This window comes from Prinia subflava, chromosome 1 (genome assembly GCF_021018805.1).
Source record: "Prinia subflava isolate CZ2003 ecotype Zambia chromosome 1, Cam_Psub_1.2, whole genome shotgun sequence".
Classification (NCBI taxonomy): Eukaryota; Metazoa; Chordata; class Aves; order Passeriformes; family Cisticolidae; genus Prinia; species Prinia subflava.
The window spans coordinates 83610588-83636408 of record NC_086247.1 but is presented as its reverse complement, the minus strand read 5'-3'; the positions used below and the strand labels follow the sequence as shown (position 1 = coordinate 83636408).

The following is a 25821-nucleotide window of genomic DNA, read 5'->3' as shown; positions in this document are numbered from 1 at the left end:
ATTCACAAGAACCAGTGCTCTGGTGTTGAAACTACGCATATTAGGGGTTGTTGCATGTTCTCATTTACAGATGTCTTTCCTTTTTCTTTCAGACCTCAGGCACCAAGTGGATTTCTCAAGTAAAATGCTTCCATCTTTTGAGGATACATAATTGAATTCTGTATGTATCCTGACCACCTAGTAACATAGTCCTTACTGGGAACTATCATCATGTGGCACAGAAGGGAGATCCAAACATTCACTTAGTTCCTTTTTTTTGTTATTTTGACTTTGTGGCCTAAGTGAATCTGCTTATTTCAATTCTTATAATTTACTGAAAGTCAGGCATGAACACTGACACAGTCAGTGAACACAGAGACTGATGCTAGAGGTATTGTACATTTGACACAGGTTTTATAGTGCTTTATTCTGAACAGTAATTAGGCAAATGAGTACTGAACATATGCAGCAGGCAGTCTTTAGATAGAAATTAAATCTGATTACCATAATCTCATGTGGAATTTGAAGACTAGTAATTACAATGTTAATTTCTCTGAAGTTGAAGTCCTTATTTCTTTCTTGTGCTTTAGACATTAAGTAACTGTAAGGAGTTTCCTTAATGCTAAATCCAGAGCTGGAAATGGCAGATAATCTGTGCATGGAAAGTGTAGCACTTCCAGTATTAATCCAACTGTCTTCTATCCTTGATTTGCATAATGTTCTTTTCCTTGGGATATATACAACAAGGTTCCTCGTAGCTGCAGTGAACTTGTCCCATCTTCCATGTCTGAAGGGAATGAGTCAAAGAAGGCCACACAGCAGAGTTCAACCTCCCCAGTCTAGAACTTCATGCTGAAGAGTCTTCTGGGGACACATACTGTCCCCTTGATTTTTGCCTCTGGTGTCCATAGGCCTCAGTGCAGCTGCTCTTTCACAGATGCAAATTTTGGTGCCAGCCTGAACTGTTGTAGCTATGCTGCAGAACTTGTGCACTGCTTCACTGGGTGCTGCAGGGTCTGGTAGGGCACCCTGGACCACCAGAGTGTGGCCAGGTACAGGCAGAGAGCTATACCGTGTGTCCACATTTCCCCTTTTGGGCATTAGGAATCCAGGGAGTGTGAGTCACGAGGGAGAGAGGTTTCACTAGAGAGCAGGAATGCAGGTCTTCCTCCTAGAGCCCTTTCCAGCTCCTGGGCTATCTTAAATCAGGCTGTCAGTTCAGTTCATTTGGGGAAAAAAGTATCACAGAGGAACCAAATGTTCTTGTTGCTGAAGCTGGGATACTTCTCAATAAAATACAATGTGTTCTTCACAGTGGAAACTATTCCGCCAAAGGGGAGGAAACAAAAGGAGAGAAACTAGTTCTGCTGCATATGTAGAGTACATTGTTTTACTCAGCCAATATATGAACCTCTAAGATTTCCTTTCCAAGGTGATAGTCAGGAAGAAAAGCTTTACAGGAGCGTGCACCACCACAAATGTAATTGTGCTCTTTTGTAATGAACATGCCTCGCTTAAGGAGAACAGAATCGGCCTGAAAGAATCACATTGCGAGTTTTGTTGTGTCTAAACAAAAAGATAAATGGATGATCAGCTTTAAATTCATCTTTGTGCTGCAGAATCCGATATCCTGGTACCTCTCGGGAGTCGCCACCTTGTTCATTTACTTCCAAGGAGACTTTATGGATGATCTTTGACACAACCACACCTTTTGTCTCACACATCTCAGAGAAATCTGATGCACTTTCGTTGAAGATATTTGTCATTCCCAGGCTTTCCAGAAGTGGCTTCAGGTCATAGTCACCTTCCACACTAAACTTTGGAAGAAATACATTCACTTTAGTGTTGGCCATCATGCTGGGATTCGTCCACTGTAATAATGTCTCAGGGGTCAGTGCCTTTTCCAGCTGAAAACATAAACGAAAAAAGGAAATTAGTGAGCAGTCCAAGGAAAGTGAAAGGAGAAAAAATAAAAGACCATTCCTGAACTCCTCACTCCTATCAAGCCTCCAAAAAATTAAGTCCAAAGGCAATTTTTGTATCTGAATTCACAACCATAGCATTCAGGCTTAACATGCTCTCAGTTATATTGATTCCCGTACGATTTAATCCATAGGACAGGCCTCTGGAGGAACTCCTCTGCATGTGCATGCTCTGGCAAGCTTTTGATAAGCAATCACCTCAACAGCCATACGAAGGAACCTGAGGAAGACAATTCCTACCCACGTTACACCTGGCCAACTGGCAGAGATCCAAAAGTCTTTATTCCTGACCCTACAGAGTCATGAAATTGCTGGTATTTGGGACACAAAATCCAAATCCAGAGCCTGATCTCAATCAAACATGCAGCTGTTCAAGCAAGTTTTTTTAAACTGGAAAGGGAAGAGGCAGAGTGTGGCGCCAAAATAAATTGATATCAGGAAAGGCCTCACTTGTGTTTTATGATAGGTGTGTTCTGTAATTTACTCCAACATATGAAAGTATCTTTCAGCTGCAAAGACAGATTCTTCCTACCTTTAAAGATTTTTGCCAGTTGCAGCAAATTACAATGGAGACTTGAGTGATCATCAGTCTTTTAATCCTTAAGCAACTTTTAATTTATGACTTTTAATTAATATTATTAATTACTTAATCCTTAATAAATTTTGAAGAGGGGTGGAATTATGTCATAAAATTTTCATAGAGAAATGACATAAGAAACTGCTGATCTTCAGAAAATGGCTTGATAATTTTCACATTTATGCGCAATTGTAATAAAAATGGCTCATTTGCAGGCACCTCTGCTCAAAATTAAAATTGGGAGAAGTGTATGACTTTAGTAAAATACATCATGGACACATGTCAGTTGAAAAAAAATTAAGGATACCAGAAATAAGGGCACCTTTTGCATTTTACACTGTCTTCTGAGCACTCCCTTTCTAGAGCAAAGCCTCATTTACAACCTCACGCTGGACACAGTGAAAACAATGAAGCCACAAATATGAGAGGAGGAACAGAGAGGCAGAATGAGATGGTAAATTCACATGAAAGTTACTTTTTGGTTCCTTATGCATTGCTTCTAAAGAACAAAGACCCTCCATAAACATATGGCATTATATGGGCTGTTTCCAAGGAAAGTATCATAGCAATTCCAATTTTTTTTCTCTCACCTTCTCCAAGCCAGTGGTCTCATCTTCAATCTCTTTGGGCAGGAGAATGAGCATGCTTATATGTTTGTTAAGGCATGGGAGCTCAAGGATGGCAACGTTTAAATCTTTCACATAGCCCAGGCAAAAAGTAGCCTCCAGATTCATCATCTGCACTGGTTTAGTTTCAGTCTGCAAAACATACAGGAAACAATCTATCATTCCTTTTCCTTCACGGATAAGACGGTGACAGAGGAAAGCTTGTAAGCTTGCATGAAAGGGGCACATTGAGTTACCAACAGAGAATTTGTTGGCTTTCATAGGTAATGAAAGCAGCAGCGAGAGACACTGTTGGCTTTTTACAGCAGGCAGCTTTCCAAAGAAAAGTGGAACGGAATTCTACTTAATACAATAGCAACATATGGGGGATGTGCCTTAAAAGAGCAGTTTATCTAATATTGGTGGCCCTTCATGCCTTTTTACTGAGTGCTACCAACTACACTGTCTACGTAATGCTAGCAAGGGTCAAGCACTGAGCACAGCTCAACAGTGAAGGTCAAGCTGTTCATAACAATAATTGATGTTTTGGTTCAGGAGTAGAAAGATAACCAGAAGAAATTTCAGGCTTACCTAAATCTCTAAGTCTTTGCTTTTGAATGAAACTAAACAGAACAGAGTGGAGCAAAACAAAACAATTTCATAGGGAAGATTTTAAAACTGTTCTGTCCACATAAAAATGTTCAAAATTAAAATTCAGTAGAAAAATGTTACTTTAGGGGGAAAAAATCTTGACATGTTTCACTTAAAAAATTTAGTGTTGATTGTGTGACTTTAAAAACTTTTTTAGCTGGAGCTATTGGCTGATGAGGTAATTTATGAATATTTTCAGTGAACCTAAAACTACAACTTTGCTTATGCATCTCTACATGTATGTGTGTGTATATTTGGAATATAATCTCTTTATCTTATAAATGTTCTGCAGCTTTGTATCTGGGCTGTAAGTTATCTGATTACAATATTGCTGGTCACAGGCTCCTGAATGCACCAGCCACAGGTGCTGCTCGCACTCGGACCTCATGGCTGAGCAGGACTGACATGCAGAGGGCTGCAGTCCTGAGCCTGACTGGAAAGAGGGAAACTGATAGGATGGCATCTCTGAAGAGGAAAACACAGGGCCAGGCACCTAAGGCATGTACTCAAAGAGGTGACACAACTGTTCACGTTTCACCAGCTCAAAAATGCAATGTGCTTCACCTCTGCTGGTTTTTGGATGCATCCTCTGGTACCTGCAACCTTCCAATCTCTTGGAAAAAGCTGCCCATGAGAATTTGCATCTCCTTGCAGACGATGGCTGCTTCTGACCACTTACACTCAGTTCATGTTTTCTAAACATACTCCCAGGACAGTCTGAGACCCTTGCAACACTGTGTAACGCTAGACAGAGTCTAAGAATTCCATGGTAACAAGTATTTCTCATTTTCTCTTATTGGGATTTCCTTGGCTCATTTTCCTGAGAGGAAACTACTTTTTTTTTTTTTTTTTTTTTTTTTTTTTTTTTTTTTTTTTTTTTTTTTTTTTTTTTTCTCCTCCCAGAACATACCTTGTTGACTTTAAAAGGACATTCTTTGATCTCTGCCTCTGGGAACTTCTTCATCCAGTTTGTGACAAAATAAGCTGCGTTAACAAGAAGGATCTGAGTCTGGTCACTTACACTATCCTCTTTCAAAACATTCTCCATTTTCCCTGTGAATAAGTTTAAGATGGTTGTTAAAACAACAATACATTAGCAGTATATCAATTTCTTTAAGTGAATATGGTAACATTTCCCTGAACTAAACACATTTGTGTCCTGCATCTCACAGATCAAAGATTTTCTTTCTAATGGAAAATTTCAAAAAGAGCACTTACTTAAAATTGCAGCTTAATTTTTGATGTGGGGTTTGGGATCAAGGCAGATCTTCCAAATGATATGTTGTGTTGGTTTATGTCACATGCAATCAAAACTACACCTCCTGGTTTTGTTCAGTAGCTTAAAGAAGGTGCTGAGTTTTCAGTGAAATTCAACAGGTTTAAGTGAAAAAACACTTTGTCATTTGGAGAGCAAGACTTGAAGGGAAGTTTCAAATTAGCAGCTACTCTTTTCTAGGTTGATACACAAGAACAAAATAACCTGGTTAACAAAAAATGCTGCTCTAATTACAGTTAATATCCAAATAGCTAGAGACTCCTAAAGAGTTCAGCACTGCCATAAATGACCCTGAATTCAGAGCACTGGGAAGGCAAGTCGTGTCTTGGAGCCGCACAGGCAGGGCGAGGTGCCTCCCCACGGGCAGCTGCGCCAGCCTGGAAGGACCAGACCGGTGCACGGCGTTTCCATACTTGCACCACACGAGGGCAACTGGTGGCAACCAACCCCTGGGCCACCTCTGCCGGCGCCTCCACAAGACAGCACATGAGAGACCCACACCTGCTTGTGGCACTCTGGCTGACTAAAGCAGCTGAGATATTAATTCACAGCCTGGAACTCAGAGTCCAACAAGTACTTCCCATTACAATGAAGCTTTTGAAGGAATTAGAGGGCTCGATGTTTTGGTTTTACATGTTGTGATGCTCCACAGCCAGGACCTGTTATTCTCCCAAACTATCCTGCTGGAGTCAAATGTGAGCAGCTTTCCTCAAGGCTAATGCAAGGTCAGTCTCACATTTCCACCTTCAGAAGTGCTGCAGCAGTGAAGTCAGTGCTGCTAATCCTCATGAATCCAAATAGCAGACCTAGTCTTCTTTCACTATGTATTTACTCCTGAAGAGGTGTCACAAGCATAAAGATCTTTCCCCAAAGAGGCAAACAGCATCCCCAAGGTTAAGCTGTACCCACCATCAGTCAGCTCTGAAAGGGATTTGTTGATCTTTTCTCGCGTTTCCTCAGTTTTTTCTTTGAACTCCACTAATTCCAGTTCAGATGGAAAAGGTCTCTTTGTGGAATTGACAAAGTCCTGGAAGACACAAGTGACCGAAGTCGTGCTTGGTTAAGTGCCATTGGTTAGTTCAGGAGTTCATTATTATTTGAGGAAAGCTATTAAATAACTGGAGGAGACCACAAGGAAGTACACTTGCATCCAGCACATCACTCCCAAGGTCGTCCTCAGACCAGTGGTGTTACATCAGCAGTTAAGTAACTTTGCTATTGCAGGAATGACCATGTTGCCAGAGTTTACAGGATAAAACAACCCTCAGTCCAGGCCTGGGCAAGACTGAGATAGAGGCCACAGTCTGCTCCCATCACATCTGTCCTCACCAGATAAGACACTTTTTGCTCCTGGTCCTGGCCTTTGCTGTAGCAGAGGCTGAACTGATCACAGCATCACTGCAGCATGCTGAGTTTCCTGAAACACCTTTTTTAAGCTGATGTTATCCTTGCTTGGGACTCTACTCAAAGACAGCTTTGGGGGGAAAAAACCAACAGACAGAACATTCTTCTCAGTTTATTGCAAAGTTCATAGGTTAAAAGGCCAAACACCACTTTCTTCACTTGTATTGCTTCAATGGTCAGGCTTTTGCCTTGTCAGGCAGATTAAGAAAACTGAAGCCTATGCAGTAATTACTTGGGTGTGTGAACTGGACACACACTTGCACCACCAATTTTTTACACTCATTTTCACTCATACTTGCAATGCAAAGGCTTTGATGTGGCATAGAAGTTACGTTGCATTCAAAACCAAACTTGCTACTGACCCAAAGCATATTAATGAAAGAATTTAAAGTGTTGTAAGAGTTGCACAGCTTGGAGTCATGTAGCAGACTCATGCATCCTCCTACAAACCTTTATAACAGCAGACAATATGATGCTTTATCATTTGAGTTCAGTCAACCAACAGCCAAAAGTACCAGAATTAATTTTAAATAACATTGCAGTCTGACACCATAATCCATCAAGATGATGCCCAAACAATTCACAACACCAGAGTTCTCCTGCAGTACTTACTGTGGTAGGATTGAGGGACTTGTCTACAAAGAGCCGTTTGACCATTTTCAGTGCAAAGAAAGAGCTGAGTTTGGAAACATCTGAAGTTATTGTTTGAAACCCAAAAGAAACATCTTTGACATCTTGTAAATGGAGCACCTGTTAAATCAAAATGTCAAAACTCTAAGCATCTATTATTATTATTATCATCATCATCATCATCTAAACATTCCTACCAGCTAAGCAAAAAATAATACTAGCTTGTGACCACAGCTGTTGCTTTTTGTATTTAAGGTAATGATGCAGCCTCTCATTGTTACTCAAAAATCATTTATGTTTTGACATGCTAACATAAATCTAAAAACCTGATCCTACCAGGACTTTCACCAAATGCATTTCTTTCCTGAGAAATCCAAAGAAACCAATAGAGCCATTCATGATGGTGATGAGACTTACTAAAACTCCATAGCATGGAGTCATAATGTTTTTGCTAAACTTACATTCCCATCCAAAATCCTGAAATTTTTAAGACAGATATGTGAGGATCCCAGATAATCTCCTTTCTAGAAGTGGGCTACAACCTTAAAATTCTTGCCAGATCATCAAGTTTTCTGAGTGCTTTGACTAATACATGACATCACATGAATTTCAGCAAAAACTGATCAGATAAAGATAACTGTGTTTGGTTTTGTAGACACAGTAGAACCGTGGGTAGGGCTGCTGACCCACACATGGCCACCTCCCAACTCCTGGGAATGACAAGTCCAGTTCTAGGAAATACTGGGGTAATAAAGCCTTTGTTTGAAAATAACCCTATAAATATGAATTAAGCTTTTAATGCTTACTTATTACAGGATCTTTGATGGTGGCTGTTTTATTACAGGAAGCCTGTCCAACTCTCCTCATCTTCCTCAAATTCCCTTATGAGGCACAGCAGGCACCTGAGACCTTCTTTTCACAGACAAAATTGCTGCTCTGCCTTAGTCACCCTTCCATGTTCTCCCCTACCCTTGCTAAGTGGGAGCAGAAGGCAATAAACTCCCAACACAGCAGCAGCACAGCTCTCATAGCCAAACTCCAAATCCATTTCCTTAGAAACAACTATCTCAGCTTTTTTTCCTTCTCCTCCAACAGTTTTATTTCTTTGCATGTTAAGTACAGAAAGCTTCTGTGCCTGGGAACTAGGTTGGAGGAGAAAGCTACTGCAGCTTCTCTACTCAGGAGAATTATTGGCACAAGTTTGTTGGCTGATGTTCCAGACTACAGGTGCCCATCTGGCTCCTTTTGTACCTAGTGTTTAAAACCCAAGCACAAACTCAGGGGAAGGCAGAAGCTAGAACAGACACGGAAAATAGGAGATATTACACTTAAAAGCATACCAAGCTCTCCTCAGCATCTGTAGTCAGCACTTTTTAAATACCACTAGAGAAATATGAAACACAAGTGTGCTTGTGTAACAGAGCTCCACTTGTGGATGTGCAGGTTAACTTGTTATTATGGAATGGTTCAAAGCAAATTGCAGACACAAGTGAAAACAAAATAAGGGCAGGGTGATATTTTTAACTTTCCCATCAGAAAGACAACATTTGAATTTTGAAATGGTGAGGGAGCTTCAGGGTACCATTTAAATTTTAATTTTAATTTTGTTTTTTTTCTTAAATACCGCTTGGAAAAATGTGCAGTGCTTACAAGATCCATCCCTGAAAGTCTTCAAAGCCAGGTTGGGTAGGATCTGGAGCAACCTGGTCTAGTGGAAGATTTCCCTGCCTGTGGCAAGGGGATTTAAGGTCCCTTCCCACAGAAACCATTCTAGGATTCTATGATTTTCATGGACATGTTGCTCTGTGAGCAGCACAGGGCTCCCTGTAATCTGTGGCATAAGTAGGGGCACAGAAGGCTGTGCTCAGGGGTACTTTCAGTGAATGAGAAACTACAATTTGGAGGAATTTCCAAAGGAGGGAAAATACATTCAAATATGGAGAGAAACTTTCAGAGCCAGGTGATAATCAGCGTACAAATGCATACTTAATTTGCATTTCATGCACCTTTAGGTAACTGCAGAACCCATGGGGACCCTCACTGGGATAAAAAGGATCCAGCTCAATCTCTGCTTACACAGAGGCAGCAGACAAGGCTGGAGAGCTGACTCCCTGCACCACAGGGTGAGCTCCACAAACTGATTGAATCATGACTGCCATACTGGATCATCATGCTGGAAACCCCTTGAACATCAAGTGCTGCTTGTAAGGAGAAATGTGGATGAAATTCTGTCCCTTCTACTGCATCCACCTCCTCTTTGCAGTTAACAAGAGTTATTAAGAAAGACACCTACAACAGCCATATAATTTTGCAGCCACAGAACAGGTTGCTGACAGCTTACCTGTTTCATCTGGTCTGCAGTATCACCTTTCGTAGCTTTGTATGCCAGAGCCAGAGACGTTGAGGTACACAGTGGGGAAAAAATAATGTTGGCTGTTTTGTCCTTCTCACACAGCTTTTTGAACATATCAACTGCAAAGGCAGTGTTAGCTAGTTGCAGAGCATCCATTGTCATCCTGAAATGGAAAAGGGAAAAGAGAGATGACTCAGGTTGTGATTCTAGTTCCTGCTGTGGTGGGGATGGGTCAGAGCACTGAAAAAGGGAGGGAGAGGGAGAGGGAGAGGGAGAGGGAGAGGGAGAGGGAGAGGGAGAGGGAGAGGGAGAGGGAGAGGGAGAGGAGAAATAGCCATCATGTTCAAGTGACAGCGGGCAATGCCATCTGTTATGTAGAGCCAGTATTATCAGAAGCACTTGAGAAAATCTATGTGGGTCAGGATGGCCCACACACACTGAGTCAAATTAGAACACATATGAATTTAATCTGTTTTTAATTGATACTCTTAAAATGTGCCAACTCAGAAGGTAATCCACCTATGCTCTGGGCTCTCCTGGCTCTCAGGCAGGTCTTTAATGGTCTCACAACTTCTCCCTCTCTTTCTTCATGGCTAATTGTCCATTAGACCTTTAGCTTTGGTGCATGTCCGTCCTCTCAGGGTTGATTCCCCATTATCCCTGGCCTTGCTAGAAGTCTCCATAAAGCTCCTGGTCCTGTACATTGAGATTATTATAGAAACATAAAAAATACCACTGTGTGCCCACCCATCACTTACCACTTACTTTTAACTCAAAGATTTTCCTAGCCACTCTCAGGAACTGCAGTTGCCACAGACCTGTGCAGTCAGGAAAGGCAAGGCACAGTTGTTGCTTACCATGCTTTGGGAAAGCCAGAGAGACTATTCCCATTTTCCAGGCTGCTTTCACATACCCAAAGTTGCACTTTAGTCTAAGCACATTTGTGTAGATTCAAGCCAAGAAGGATGAACCCCAGAATTTCAGTCAATAGCACAAGTCTGGCTTTAGACCAGCAATCACACAGAAGATGACCCCTTTGGCATAATGAATTTCACACTTGCTATGCCCCCAATACCATGTATCCCTAAAAAAAGGGAAACTGTTAAAATGGGTGCGGAACAGCTCCATCAAAGCTACTGACAGAGACAGAAAGGAAATGGAAATTCTTGCATGTGTTATGCTGCACATATGTAGCTGAACATCTGACACCATTGCTCTAGAGTGTCTCTAGAGCAGCTGTGGTTCTTGACAGTAGTAATGACTTCCAAATAATTTGTGGTAGTTATAAATTTTTATAAGTATTTTTTGTGGGAGTAACAGAACAGGCATGTAACTTGCCCACAACACGGTAGAGAAAACACTTTGATTTACTCATGAGACCTGTTTGACTACAGAAGGCCTTTTACAAAATAAATGTCTTTATTTTTATTTTAATTAACTAATACATGTTCTTAGATCTACTAGGTAAGTCAATTGTTTTACTTGACAACTAGTTTGTTTTGGGCTAAAAGATGCAGTATAAAAGGTTAGTCAAATGCACTGCATTTAATCAAGTTTAAAAAAGATATACCAGCATTAAACCAAGGCTTTTTAGGTCAGCATTTGAAAAGCCCACCTAACCAGCCCTGCACTCTTGCAAAATGTTCTGACTGTTGGTATTAGCAACAAACTGTTTGCTAACAAATCTCCTCCCACTGGGGGAAGAAAAAAAATCAAGAAAAAGAATTTGTCTTGAAGACAGCAAACATTGAACATTTCACTGGAGAAACTTATCCCCACATGAAAATACAGACGAGTATACTTTGCAACATCCAGAGGTTTTCTCAGACTCAGAATTCAGAATGGGTGTGGCTGGACTTGTCTCTGTTCCAGTACTCTGGCAGCTGCTTGGTAAAGAGAAATTTTCCATGAGAGATTCCATTTTACAGCATCAGCAGACCTCAAGCTGATGTCACAACGAGGTTCAGGAAATGTCTCAGAGATCATATGGGTGTAAAGAGAGGACCAAGTGCCAGCCTAGCACTGTAACCATCCACCTTGTTCACGTAGACACAATTTCTCAGGCATGAAAGCAACTAATTACCAGAGAAGTCGAGCTTGCCAGCAACCATGGGCTCAGCACACACATTAACAGAGGAGAGCTTTAGGCAGGACAGTGGCAAAAGACAAGAACAAATTAGGAGGACTCAGACTACTGATGAGGGAGTAACTTGGAACAACAGGGCAAAGAAGCAAACATAAAATTATTCCTTAAAATGCCTCCCTGCAATTGTTCATCACAAATATGCACTTTTGTGTTTGTGCATGTCTTAAAAAATCCCCTGCATAGGCTACCTACCTTATCTTTGCCATTAACTCAACCATTCTTACATGAACACACATTACACTCCTATACTGTGTCTGCTGCTCAATCTCTCTCTCTCTGCCCCACCCCACACCAGCACCACCCCCCAGAATTGAAGACTTGGGGCAAGTATTGACTTCACAGGTATTTCTTACTGAGGAACTGGTGGAAAATTACCCAGGGAACCCAGAATGCGTCATTCAGTAAACATCTACCACCCTCAAAAAGACAAATAATACAAAAAATCCTATGAGTCATGCACCTGAAAAAAAATTAATTTGCTAATACAGTATATTATTTAGTGTTAGCTGGCATGATATTATTCTATTCAGGTCTCTGGATCTTCCTTACATGCTAAAAATCAATATGAAATAATAACCAATTAAATTATAACCCTTAAATCATAACCCTTGCTCATTTCTGGCATAATGTTAACTTTGAAATGTAGATGTGCTACCTGTGTTTCACTTCCTTGGGTTGCAAGACATTCAGAGAAAGAAAATAAAAGAAGAAATTTTACGTAATTGAATTAAATTTGTCTTCCTTATGCCAGTCAAAAGCTGCTCTGACCTCATTAGTATCTGTGATGCTATTCATGTTGGATCATTTTTTGTGAAGTTCTGATGTTTCTTACAGAGGTATTTCATGGTAAACTTTTCATGTACCTTTGTTTATCCAGTAACTGCTTTTACTCTCAAAGCTTCTTTGGAGGAGAGTGAAACTCTTTCTGGTAGTGGCAAAGCTCTCCATTCTAATTTCTTTATTTTAGTGTTACAATTGAAATAAGGACCATTCAGGACATTTTGTTGGGAAAAAAAGGCTCAGTTGCACCCTTAACCTTGATTGATTGGCTGGATAGCAAAGAATAATCTCTATTCCACCATCTCTTTCAGCTGGTCAGTCAGTTTTTTATTCCCCATTTATTAATTACAATTCTATTCTATTTGATTCGATTCAATTCGATTCAATTTGATTCTAAGATTCATATTACTGAAAAGAATTTACAGTATTAAATATTATAAAATCTTAAATCTTTTTCAAGCCTTGAGCACCCCAAGCCTTGAAAGTCCAGTAAAGCCAGTTCCAGGCAAGTGAGAAGGGTTGAGGCTCCCAGTGAAAGCCCATTAGCTGCCCATTAACAGTCTCAGAAATCAGAAGTAGCTCCTCAGCCAGTAATCACAGGGAACACTCAGACAGGGAGGAGTCAAAAAACTGAAAATGAAATTTTTAAAAGGTCTGCTGCACGGATTGTTATTGGGTCCCTCCTTTCCCAGGAAAGCAGGATGTCAGCATTTCCAGAAAGGCCCGGAGCAGTGGGGCATCTTCTAAGAACTTGGAGCTTGCAATCCACCCAACTCAATTTAAGACGGTGACTGTCACAGTGTGAAAGAAACATTTTCACATACAGAAGGGAGCTGAAACACTATGGAACCAGTTCAGAAAAACCTGATTTAAACTTGCTTATTGGCAAAAGACACCATTTTTGCTTAGTCACTCTTGGATTCAACAACAACTACAACAAATTCCCCCCCAAAGAACCAACAGAGAGGCTTTTTTTACTATCTGCTTACTAAGGGAAAATCTAAATATAACTTATATTTAAGAATATAATCACAAGAATAGGAACATCTGTGTGCAAATGTCTGACAAGTCAAGTTAGTTGTATGGTAGGAATTGTCCAATAAAGCAGAACAAGTATCTCTTTTATTCTTGTCTCCGTTAAGCAGCCTTTCCAGGAGAAGACACCTGTGGCAGATAAAGCATAGACAGTGCTGGCCATCCAGAGCTGAGGGGTACATTGGGTTTACATTTCAGGAGCTTTGGGTGCTACAGCTATATTCTCCCCGGTCCAAACAAAATTCCAAGAGAATGAATTATATGAAATAACCTACATGCAAATTTGACAAGTGAGGCATTAATACTGAAACCATATCAAGAGTATAACATGACCCCACTTCAGTTCTTACTCAGCAAACACAAGATATGAAGGAAATAAAATATTTCTGTGGGCCTTTTCTTCTTCTATGGAAATGACAACTCTCCTGGATAAAAAACAAGGACAAAATTTCCTCTGAACAGACATTGAGGAATGCAAGACATCAGACTGGTGTGGGACCAGAGTACCTCATATGGTTGAGGAAAAAGCACTGTCAGCAACACAGCAGGGGAAGTCACTCCAGGAAGGAAAGGGAAACAAGCCACTGCAATATGCTTTGTTGTACTTCAGTGGCTAATGAACTCTTCAAAACTAAATGGTCGCACTGAAAATGAATTTGTAATTGCCAAGCCTAAGCTCCTGTCCTTCACTTTCTTTAAACAAGTGTGGATTAGTCACTCAGTTAATAACTCAGAACAAACAGAGCGGAGCGTACGCGCCTCTGCAGAAAACGAGAATATTCCTCTCCAACAGAGGCTTACAAACCAAACTAAATCCTACTCTGGCACATGGAGGATTTTCATGGCATCATACACAACCTGCTTTTTCTGATATGAGAATAGTAATTTGCAATAAACCACCATATTTTAATAATTCCTAACACCCTTGATGTCTCACCTGCCAGATCTTATTCACTGCTTCCAATGAAACTTCGAAAAAGAAAGAAATCTAGCATAGCAATTGCAGCAGTTTTGAAATGAAACCAAAACACTGTCATTTGGGAAGGCAAAAAAACTTCTTTATTTCCACATGTACCTTTTTTGTACAAATATCCTTATCCCACTCTCTCTATGCAATTACATTTCACATAAGAGATTTGTTAACTATTAGCTCAACATAAATTTAACTATCAGAGAAAGAAAAAAGCTGTACTTACTTTGCAAGGCTATAATCCTGGAAAACGAATCAATGAAGTGAGCACAGCACAAAGAACCAGCTGCCCGTGCTGAAACCTTGCTGAGCAGAAGACTCTGTTACTTGCCTACTCATTGACACCACTCCCACTTTCCCAACCTCAATTTGTGCACACACACACTGCCTCTCACTCTCGCTTTTTTTTTCCTCCCTTAATCATTCTTCATGGCAACTCCTACATTGGAGGAGCAAAATGATTCACACCAGAGTTGTCTTTGCCTGCCCAGCCACTGAAGACAACAACAAGCTCTGGCAGGAAAGAGCAGCCCTGTGTGTTGCCTTCAGCAAGCGCAGTACAAAAGGCACCAGACAAGAACGAGAGAAGGAGCGAATGCAGGAGCTGAAGAGCCATTAAAAGACCCTCTCAACAAAGCCAGCACTCCAAGAAACTCCAATTGGATTACTGCTATTTGCAGAAAAATTGTAATCGTGAAAAAGAGCTCCAGAAGAAAACCAAAACATGTATAAGTGTGTGGCTGGGAACTTTGCATCTGTATATCCATTAAGACAGTATCGTAACTCTGCCTACAAGGCATATGTGTGTGTTTGGCTGCCTAAAAAGCCCAAGGTCAGACTGGAGGTAATGATCAAAGGAAAACATCATCTTGTTGCTGTAAAGCAAAGCTCCCTCCCATAAGCAGCCAGGTCCTCTGCAGGGGAGCAGCCTTCCCTGGAGCTAGCTGTCCCCAGAGCTGGTAGGGGAACAGAAAATCCCACCCCTTCACTTCCAGAACGGGCACCACTGGGTTCATGTAAAACAGCCCATGTTAGTACTGGTGACCATGACAGGGTGGGAAAAAGGGAGAGGGAGAGGGAGAGGGAGAGGGAGAGGGAGAGGGAGAGGGAGAGGGAGAGGGAGAGGGAGAGGGAGAGGGAGAGGGAGAGGGAGAGGGAGAGGGAGAGGGAGAGGGAGAGGGAGAGGGAGAGGGAGAGGGAGAGGGAGAGGGAGAGGGAGAGGGAGAGGGAGAGGGAGAGGGAGAGGGAGAGGGAGAGGGAGAGGGAGAGGTGCCAGTGCTGCCCACGAGGTCTATTTTCTATAATTGGAAAGAGGCATGCAGTCCTTATCAAGGAAGAGGTGTCCCACCCCTGCTCCACACAATCCCCTGGCTGGGCAGCCGAGCTGCCCGCAGCAGACACCCCCAGCAAGTACCCCCTGGGAGGCCATGGCTGCCCCCCAGACCCCCTGAGGAAATGGCCCCACACCACAGGCACAGCTTAGGTTCATACCTCAGTAACCCCGGGTGGCCCTGCATATTTTTAGACTACAAAAAGCATAAGCAAGATAATTGAGTTTGCTTTCAGGTTTGAAGTGCTGGTGTGCCCAACTGCCCAAATGAAAGGGATAGGACACCAAAAGATGCATTTTCACCAGCATGGTACTTCCTTGGTGACAGTGGGAATTGGGGAGATGGTATCTCCTTCTTGAAAGACACGTTTCTGTGTTGCTTTGAGCATAAATCAGGCCACACCACAGCATCCTGATCGGGTCCTACTCATTTTTCCTTCTAAAAGGCTCCTAAGCTCTTATTACCCAAATGTTTTTGGTTTGTTGGTTTGTTTGTTTGGGGTTTTTTTGCTGTGATGCAGATGGAGTTCACCTTCCATCACTGCCAGACAGCAAATTTAAAATTCATATCCTTTTCCATAACTGAATTCATAACAAAGACAGGGTGTGGATATCTTTAGGCAATTAAAATAAGATACAGGCCAGCTGGCTAAACTGTGCCATCTGGGGCATCATTGTTATGTATTTAATTAAGCCTTCTGTGAGAGAAATGGTTATGAAAATACACAATAATTTTGGCTGCTAGACTCTTCTCAGATGTCTGCAGGTAATCTAAAGCCAAGTGTTACCATCTCTGCAGAAGCAAACCTTTTTCTGACCCACGTCTAACAAGTATGGTCACTGTGAAGTGGCTCAGGAGCTTCTGGATAAGCTGCAGGGAGGTGGACAAGAGGCACACTGCCTTTATAGAAACAGCACAACTCACCAGATCCATTTCCTTCTTACTGATAGGCAGGAAATACAGATAAAAGTGTGTGCCTCAAAGGGCTGCACAGTGGAAAAGGCAAAGGGCTCTGCATTGCCAAGACAGAGCTGTGTAAACATCACTTACACTTCACTGGCTCTGCAATGGCTGAGATCTGGCACTATGCAGCAGTACAGAATCCTTCAGTCTGACCTAGTTAGTGCTGAGAAATTAATTAATTCTGATAATGGTGCCATGAAACTAGTAATTACTGCTGCAATTGTTATGCTTCAAGTGAAGAAGTACACTGGCTCCAGTACCTGAGTGACTCACAGGGCAGATTTGCTCCCCCTAAGAATGGACAGTTTGGGCTCACTTGCTCTTGGAGGCAGTGTTAAAATAACGTGACTTCCTGCTAGCTACTTATTCAGATATATGGGAATTGTGGGTATATTACTGGGTGTTACTTACAGCCCAACAAGGAAGATGTGTAAAAGCAGAAGGTGCTAACTTGAAAAGGAAGAAGGTGCTAAATCTCAGGCTGTTGAAGCTTGTACAGGACAAGAAGCAGCACAATTGTCCCTGTATCCATGAACACTCTTCCTCAGTCCAACTGAATAACAACTACTTGTATCAGTATTCCCATGTCCTTCATCTACCTTTCACTTAATTAGTTCTGTTCAGTTAAATCTCCAAGTGTTTTCAACTCACACCTCTTATGACCTGTTTTTCTACCACCACAAAAAACAAAACAAAAAACAAACAAACAAACAAAAGCAAACAACACCCCCCACCCCCCACCCCCCCCCACAAAACACCAGAACCAATAACAGGATTTTTCCTTATGAAAAAATAATAACTACTTTCAAGCCCCTTGTGATTTGGACACCTCCTATCAGAAAATAGGTAAGAAGAATAAGGTAAAAGAATAAGGTAAAAGAATAAGGTAGAAACAATGGGGATGTGACAGAGAACACTTTGAATCCTAAAGAGTGAAGCCTTTAACACAGACAAATTACAGTCCACTGGCAAAGTAATAAATAAACTGTCCTCATTCTTCCAGGTCTCAAGGAAAAATCCAAAGACATTGCTGAATGCTAGGATCCAGCAGTTCCATTTGTGTGCCTGCATCTCTGGACCGGCATGCCAGACACTGGCATGCTAGACTCCATTGCAGAAGGGATGCAACCCACCAGGTGACTCTCCTGTTACTCAGCGTCCTCACTCCCCTGGCTCTCCCTGCCACTCCCTCCCAGGAACACTGTTCCTACATGCTGCTGGAAAGGAAAAAACACCAGCTGCCTTCTCCCCACTCTTCCAGCAAGCTCATTTTGGGGGAGGAAATACCCTTCCTGCTCAATAGAGCGTGAAGAACTATTTCAATTATTTCAGAAGCTCAAAGCATCCACTGTAGTCCTTATTTTTCTTTCCCCCTAATCACTAACTGTTAGTGCATGTCTGATTGCAATTAATGCCAGCATATTTAGAAGATCACATGGGAAATCAGCTACAAGTGGGATTGAGTAATGAATAGAGCAAAACTGGTGCACTCTTTCTATGCTTTCAGTGATGAAAGATCTAATTGAGTTACTTTGAGACTGAGATCTAATCCAATAAGCTTTGGATCTTGTGAGGAAACCAGCGGTAGGAGGTTATTTGTACACTTTTGTTTTAATTTAGTGGCCTACAGCTTTGACACAATTAGAAATATTCAAAGGGTAAGAAAGACTGCAGTGCCTGTGAACAAGTATACACAGCAGAGCTTTTCATAGTTTTCACATAGCATGGGTCTATATTACTATTTAATAACAGGAATAAGCCAAAGTATTTTTCATTTCATAAGAAATGCTAGTAAAAGATCACATCGACCACAAGTTAATTTGAAATTAAAATAACACAATTATAAAGCATTACTCTATGCTTCCATTGAGAGATACATAAACTGACCTGCAACAAAGAGCCAATTTTTTTTTCCCCTCCCAAGGCATCTTCACCAATACATGTCAAGGATGGTGTCACATAGCAACGCACTGAACCAACACATATGGTAGCAAAATAGTTTTCTTCAGACATCTCTGCTGACGTAAAAATATTACTCACCAGTGGTTACTTCTAATAACAGACAGGAAATTAATTTCTCATACTTTAATGCGCTCACTTTTGAGTTGGGCATTTTGGTTTTGGTGTTTTGGGTTTTTTTGTGAGGCTCTTCTAAACTCAAAATTGGGGAAAAATTGAAACAGGCAACCAAACAGCTGACAGATTTCAGTGAGAACAAAGCTCTTAATTTGGTGAATAGGAAATGAATGACTGTATATGCTGAGATGCTGAGATAAGGTTGTTGAAGATTTGACTATTTCCCCTAAAGGTGTTGTTCCCAACACTTAGCAATAGGCATAATGCTTTGTGTATATCAACTTAATAAAGACACAGATTTGACTGACTACTTGGAACAGCCTCACAATATAACTAGGAATTTGAAATAGAAGGGGAATTTAATATATGTAAACCCAACTAAGAACTCCAACACACTACTCTGAAATGGTACAAAGATCAACTTCTGTGAAACAAAAGCAGAGACAATGCTTTGGATTAATGACATCTCACCAAAACACCTGTGATCTATTCCTTACATGAAAAAACCCCCAACTTTGAACCCATCCCTGTGTGTGCTGCTGGTTCAGGGTGCCATCTCATGGGGACAAAGATAATTGTCTTTTTCCTTTGTCACTGGTGCCCATTGTTACAGCATCAGCTTCCTTCACCAGGATGAAACTATGATTCAGAATAACCTACCCTATGTTTGTCCCAAAAAAAATGCAAACACACTCATATTTGTCATGTTTTCTCAGTATGTTTTTCAATTTAGTGATATTTTCAAACGTTTGAAGTGGCACTCTGTAGTATTGTTTAGTCAAAATCATTTTACCACAGGAGTGCTGCTATTAGAATGCTTTCCCTACATATCCACAATTTCTTCTGCTTGATTATAGATTTGTGGGAGACCTCACTAGGGAATTATTGGCAGCATAATAATCCATCAGTAAATTCCAAACTGAGCATAGGAGAAATTTTAGAATTATCTGCCTTCAAATAGCAGAATAAAACCTGTATGTGGATAAAATGGCTCTTGTCAATGTGGAAACTCTAAAGAGGGAGGAAATCACATTGACATACGGTAAATTAGCAGAAGTATCTTTCCCAAAAGAAACTAAGGGACCAAGCAGCTCCCTCCCTCAGATTCCAAACTAGATTTACTCATAATTCAGCAGATTCCGGAAGGGATTACATCACCTTCACTGCTCACCGTAGTAAGCTTGGACTCTGATGCACAGCTTCTCTTCCAGCTCTGTGTTTTTTGTACTACTCCCTCAAGTGCCTCGTTATCAGTATAGAGAAAGGGGGAAGAAGACTTTGGGATTTTTCTGCCCCTTTTTTTAATCCATTGTCATCTGTAGATTGTAGCAAAATACAGCTGGTTTACAGTAGATGAGTCACTTTCTTCTGTAATCTAATTAATTAACTCTGTGTGATTAATCTGGGTGAAGACACGTATTTTCCAAGGCTTGCTTAGTGCAGGTTCACAGCCTGAATTTATGCACACTAAAGGAAAACAAAAGCTTAGAACTAATATTTGCTGAATATTTCACTGGAAATGGGCATGACTTCACAGGCTGAATTTACTCCTCTTGTGTTTTCAGGGTAGGATAAAGGTCTGTGTTTATCCCTGCATGCAGCTAAGACATGGGTGAACATGTTAAGTCTTGCTTCTCCAGGTGAAAGGCAACCAAACCACCATGTGGATTCTTATGCACGACTTGGAGAAACACACCCTGCATGCTGTCTGTGTGATCAGTAAATTAAAGAAGTTATACCTGCAAACCTCTCTTGACTCCCAGTTTTAAAATTTACAAATAATGGACCAAAACTCCAGCTAATGAAAAATGCAAACCTAGTGCCCATGAAAGTGAGGCAGTTACTCACATAGTCAGTTGATTCAGCTCCTATGACCACTGACCCAAGACTGCAAGACTTGCCTCACAAAATATGTAGAAAAGAATATTATATTAGCCCATGATGGCCAAAGTATTAAAATGCTGTAAATTGTGAGGCCCAGTTACATATTCTACAAAAGGAAGTTCTAGGACTTGATAATATAGTTCTTTCTTCTTACTTTCCCACTTACATTTACCCAGGCAATAGGTAAACAGCCTACTGAAAACTAGTTTTCCTCAGTCCTTCAGAGATGTAATGGTCCTATTAAGCTCTGTGGAAAAAATTCAGAGTATACTGCATGTATATTACAAGCTAATAAACTTACAAGCACAACAACATTAACATTTATATAACAGGAGTAGGGCATTACATTTAATAACACAAAAATGTAATAAGGTAAGGTGTCATTACTCATGGTAATATAAACATTTCCCTATTTGTCTGTCTAAGGCAAACATTCAAAGTCCACTGCAAATGTGGCTACTGACTTCAGTGGGTTTTGAGTAAAAAAGAGCAACAGACATCCTAGAGACAATTGTATTGAAAGGTGTGGAGAAAGCATTGTACATGTGGAAGCACTATAGACAGGTTATGGTATAATAATAGTCTGGTTCCAAGAGCTTCCTGCTTAAAATGAAAATTATTCTACTAAGAGTGGCTTGGATCAAGAGAAAGTTAAGAGACATCTCTATCCAGTTTTTGCTCCTTTCCATACGAGACCTAATTAAAAGGCTTAGGGATTAATAAACAGGGATTCAGTAGGGAAATTCTAGCCCAGAAATCTAGTGCAAACTAAACTGCAGTAGTTCACAGCTAGTCTGGCCCTAGACCAGCTCTCTTTCCCTTTATCACCCTAATCATTCAGATCACAAGCCATTAAGTTATGTTGGAAACACTGCTCTCTACAGTCACATAGGCAAAAGCCACTTTGAATTTACCATGATAATAAAGTCTGGAAGCAGAGGCAGCCCATCAGTTTTAAAATTTACTCATGCAGATGAATCTGTTTTACAACAGCCGAGTTCAGTTATTCTGCTGTATATTGGAATGGCAAAAGTTATTCCCCTGTCATCTGTTTAGAGGAGTCTGGTAATACTTTAAAAAGGACCTACTGGAGCAGAACTACTTTTATGCTTCTCACTGCCTAACACAATTCAGGTTTCTGGTACTCTGGCAACAGTAAACACTACAGGCTTTCTATTGCACAGGAGATTCACGGAAAGAGAATCTGGGTCAATTCACAGATTTGTGTCTTTTTTAAGACAGTGAGACACATGCTGTGACAACCAGCTGGCTCGAACATTTTCATAACATAAGTTGTAGAACCTGATCTACCAATTTTATGAGACCCATGATTTCTCTTTGGGTTACAGCATATATTTTTGAAAAATCTGGCAGTGATTAAAACAGACCCCCAGGTGACGAGAGAATCTACAATATCCTTAGAAGTTATTCCAATGATTCTACAGGTCATGAAAATTTTAAATGAAGGCAATATGAAGCAATCTAAAGTGCACAGTCCAAACTTGAACATTTCTAAACTCAAAGAAACATTGGCTGGGGAGCACTTTTTAAACTGTTAGCAATAAAATCTTTGAGGTGAGTAGGGCTATATAAGGCTGTTAAGTCCTGTGACTGTGAAAAAATTTAAAAAAGAAATGCTGCTGCACCAAACTCAACAATGCATAGCACAAAACCCCTGAACTCATATTTGTGTAAAAAGGCTGGCAGTTTCCAGCTGGCAAAATTGTGTATTTTAAATGAAAATGGGTCAACCAATACAGCTCTGAGGCTACATCTGCCCAACTGTACAAAAAGTCACCACTGAAGAGATTTTATTCCATCCAATCTCAACAAATTATCGAGACCTAACAAATGAAATGCTATGCAGAAAAGACCTAGGTGAAATGTTTGTCCCTGGTCTCTACATGGAATGCCCATGAGTGTCCCTCTGTGCTGAGTTCAAGATGAGAAAAGCCTCAGAAACCTTCAGACTTATGCTCACAGAGGGCAAAATTGCCCTTGAAGATAACACATGAAAAGTTAAAAAAAATACTGTTTCAGATTTCATTTTTATTCATGACAATTTCTGCTGGTACTCATGTAACAGTAGGGAAAATGGAAACAGTAGAAATTTCACTATGCTAAATGTTGTTCAAAAAACATAGTAGTAGCAGTGGACTGTGTATTTCACAACTTGAGAAAATAAGCTATGTTTTTGTTTACAGGCTCTGTCAAAAGATCAAGCGAACAGTTTCAAAATGTGCCCTGAGTTATACCTGCAATAATTTTCTTTGACTATTTTCATGCTGTGCTGGATTAATCTCACTATGAACTACAGGAATACACATCCTAAGTCATTCCATTGCCTGGAATAAACTAACTTAGTCCAGGAGACAATACATTTTGTATATATGCACATCTGACTTGAAATCAGTGTGCCTTCAAAGCATTGACATCTTTCGAATTTCCAAGTTTAAAAATGAAACCAGAAGCAGAGTTCAAATTAACATAACTAAGAAATATGAAGAGCTTAGCTTAAAACAGACAAATTTAAGGTTTTTTTTTCCCAGGTAGGCACAACCAGACCCATTACTGTACTATGCCAGGAAATATTGTCACCATCCACCTCAGATCCATGAGATGAGGTAGAGTTGGAGGACCACAAACTCCTCAAAACCCAGTGCTTCAATTCTTGCCCCAAAGCTCATTCTTATCTCTAGTGCCATAAATGTAACACGGTTTTGTTTTGTTGTCAGTCTTTCTGGTCCTGAATACAGCTTTAATTCTTTCCCTCCTAGGCTCCATAGCTACACAACAGCCTCTCTGCAGCCAGAGCACTGAGTGCTTTAGGAACAAGAGCTCTTAGGACTCAGCTGTCCTCCACAAGGCTGCTGTGGTTTCAGTGCTATTCAAAGTGGTTATGTATGGCAGCCATCCACCTGGGAACACCACAGCAGCAGGACTCCCACAAGCACTGTGTAACAGGCAGAAATGTTCCCCAAGACAGCTGATGGCTTGAAGTGCTCCTGCTTTTCAGCCCAGCATGTTCCCTGCCACAGAGAAAGGGCACAGCTGCACCATGAGTCCATTGCAGGTCCTGTCCCAAGTGCACGAGCTCATTATGTGTACACCAAACAGGATCGAGGTGCTGCAATGGAATTTGGACAACCTCAATTTTACTAGCTAGTGTTGACAGCCTTTGTTACCTAGGGCAGATTGATCTAAGCAGATTCAGCATCATTTCATCAGCTAGAGAAACACAGGAAAACATGGGCTATATTTTCCTGCCTTCTCTGTCTTGTCTTCTGCACTGTTAAGGTCTCTAAGGCAGTGACTTCCCTTACCTGCATGGCTCTCGTGTCATTTAGCTGATGCCAATCTCACCCTGATGGTAACATTAGTCATCCTCAGCCACCCCTCAGCTGTCACGGTGGAGGAGAATCATAGATACTGTGCTTGTGCTGCAGGCATGAGTGGTTGTATTGACGTATCCACCTGCTCTTGGTCCAAGGTGTCCAGGCAACATGCACTGTGGCTTGGGCTCCCTCCCCTCCAAACCAAGGCACGGCAGCAGGAAGCATTCTCCACAACAGCTTACTCAGCCTTAGGAAGCACGGGGGATCCTCAGAGCCTGTGCCACGTAATGCCATGGCAATGTGAGCAATAACGCCCCAGGCAGTTAGGGGATGAACTTCGCTGAGGCCAGTAGATACCCATATTAACATCTTTAATATGTTTTATTTTCATTACACTTGGTTGTACACAATCATGCTTAGAATATGGCAACACAGGAACTTCAGCACTGGGAAGTATTAGATAATGTGACTGTACTTGTCCCTCAAATTGAAGTAATGCCCTTAACATGACACTTCATTAGCTTCTCAAGAAATAATCTTGATGTCACTACTCAGCATTCATCTCGTCTTTCCGCAGGCAAAACTAGCTGCAAAGTCAAATTACAGCAGGAATATTATATGAGTAAGGCTTAAGTAAGGAGTGCAAGATTTAGCCTGTTATCTGTAAATGACAGAGGTGCCTTTTCTGATTTACTTTCTTTAATCACATTTGCAGAAACCAGTCATTTTTTCTGGAGTTTCAGAAGCCAGTTCAGAGTGACTGAAGATACATCCTTATACTCTGTGAGATTCTTATTGTTTTAGACCTCGGTCTAAACCCCAAATATAAGATTAAAGAATTAAAAATCACAGGTACAGATGGCACAGAATTACTAGCATCAGGAACGTATCTGAGAATACTTTGTCACACTAATCAGAATTAGAAGGTAAAGCAAGAAAGGAAATGATACCCCAAGGAAGTAGGCTGCTTTAAATAAAAAGGAGGTTAAAAGTAGCCCAAAGGCTTCACGATGGCATAATCAACCATGAAAGAGCGAAAGGGATGGTTTTGCCTCATCCTTTGAAGATGGAATAAGAAAGAAATGGATATATGACATTTAACCCAGTTTTCTTGAGCCTCCCCACCACTGCTTATATCCTTGAATCCTTATGACCACACAGCTACAAGGGTCCTTTAAAAATCATCTCTCCTTTCACTTGGGCCAATTTCAGTTGTCTTTAGTGGCAAACTCTCTTTTACCATCTCATCTCCCAAAGCCTGATTACATGACTCAGTTTTTCCAACATCACGTCTTTACACATTTCCAGTTAATCCAAGGAGAGGAGCTGTTGGTGACCATGTCTAAAATTCAACCAAAGTATCCTCAACTCGTGAGGACACGCTCCAAAATAAACTGCCAACCAGATGACTTAACGAAGAGATTCACCTTCCCTGGTGCAGGGGGAACTGTGGATGTGCCCTTTTCCCCTGTGCCCAGAGTACATAGCCCAATGACCGTATCAAAAAGGTTCCGCGGACTTTTATTACAAAATAAAATCAAAAAAGTTACACTGCAATTACTAAGCCAAAGCGGCACCGTGGTAACTTGGAGGTACTTGGAAGAACGGGGTTTACAGTTGCGTTTGCCAGGGTTTTTTTGCCCTGTAGGAATGAACGAGGGGTGGATAGGGCACTCGTTTAGCAGCCGTCCCTGCATGCACACAGCAAGCCGGCTGTCCAGAACTGGTTCGGAATTCCTTCTGGGTTGAGTCACTTCCTCCTCCCGGCTCTGCAAGCGCCGCACGTCACCTGAGCCACGGGTGAGTGACACTTGCTCATGACTCTGTCATGACTGGTCTAACAG

General features: G+C 41.1%; 1 protein-coding gene and 1 long non-coding RNA gene across 4 annotated transcripts; one reads left to right on the top strand and one right to left on the bottom strand.

Moving 5' to 3' along the window:
- Positions 1-184: 184 nt before the first annotated feature.
- SERPINB5 (serpin family B member 5) lies at positions 185-24101 on the bottom strand. 2 transcript variants are annotated; one of them, XM_063400917.1, is made up of 7 exons: positions 23966-24101; positions 9446-9620; positions 7087-7224; positions 5980-6097; positions 4705-4847; positions 3129-3296; positions 185-1886 (listed from the first exon to the last, which is right to left on the bottom strand). In XM_063400917.1, exons 1-7 carry the CDS (start codon positions 23983-23985, stop codon positions 1494-1496), a joined length of 1155 nt encoding a protein of 384 aa, XP_063256987.1. In that variant the 5' UTR covers positions 23986-24101; the 3' UTR covers positions 185-1493. The 2 variants fall into 2 exon arrangements, with proteins under 2 accessions (XP_063256987.1, XP_063256996.1); XM_063400926.1 differs by lacking the exon at positions 23966-24101 and adding an exon at positions 14615-14748 and having other exon boundaries at positions 186-1886.
- Positions 8901-21322, top strand: LOC134552340 (uncharacterized). 2 transcript variants are annotated; one of them, XR_010080838.1, is made up of 3 exons: positions 8901-9227; positions 17686-17818; positions 20399-21322. It is a non-coding gene; the product is annotated as an uncharacterized LOC134552340 (long non-coding RNA). The 2 variants fall into 2 exon arrangements; XR_010080831.1 differs by lacking the exon at positions 8901-9227 and adding an exon at positions 15099-15232 and having other exon boundaries at positions 20399-20553.
- Positions 24102-25821: the final 1720 nt, after the last annotated feature.

Excerpts from the sequence above, each read along its gene's own strand:
- SERPINB5 (XM_063400917.1), bottom strand. The coding sequence starts at position 23,985 with ATGACACGAGAGCCATGCAG. Across the intron at positions 7,225-9,445 it reads CTGCAGACCAGATGAAACAG|GTGCTCCATTTACAAGATGT; the intron begins GTAAGCTGTCAG and ends TTGATTTAACAG. Across the intron at positions 6,098-7,086 it reads AGTCCCTCAATCCTACCACA|GACTTTGTCAATTCCACAAA; the intron begins GTAAGTACTGCA and ends TGTGTCTTCCAG.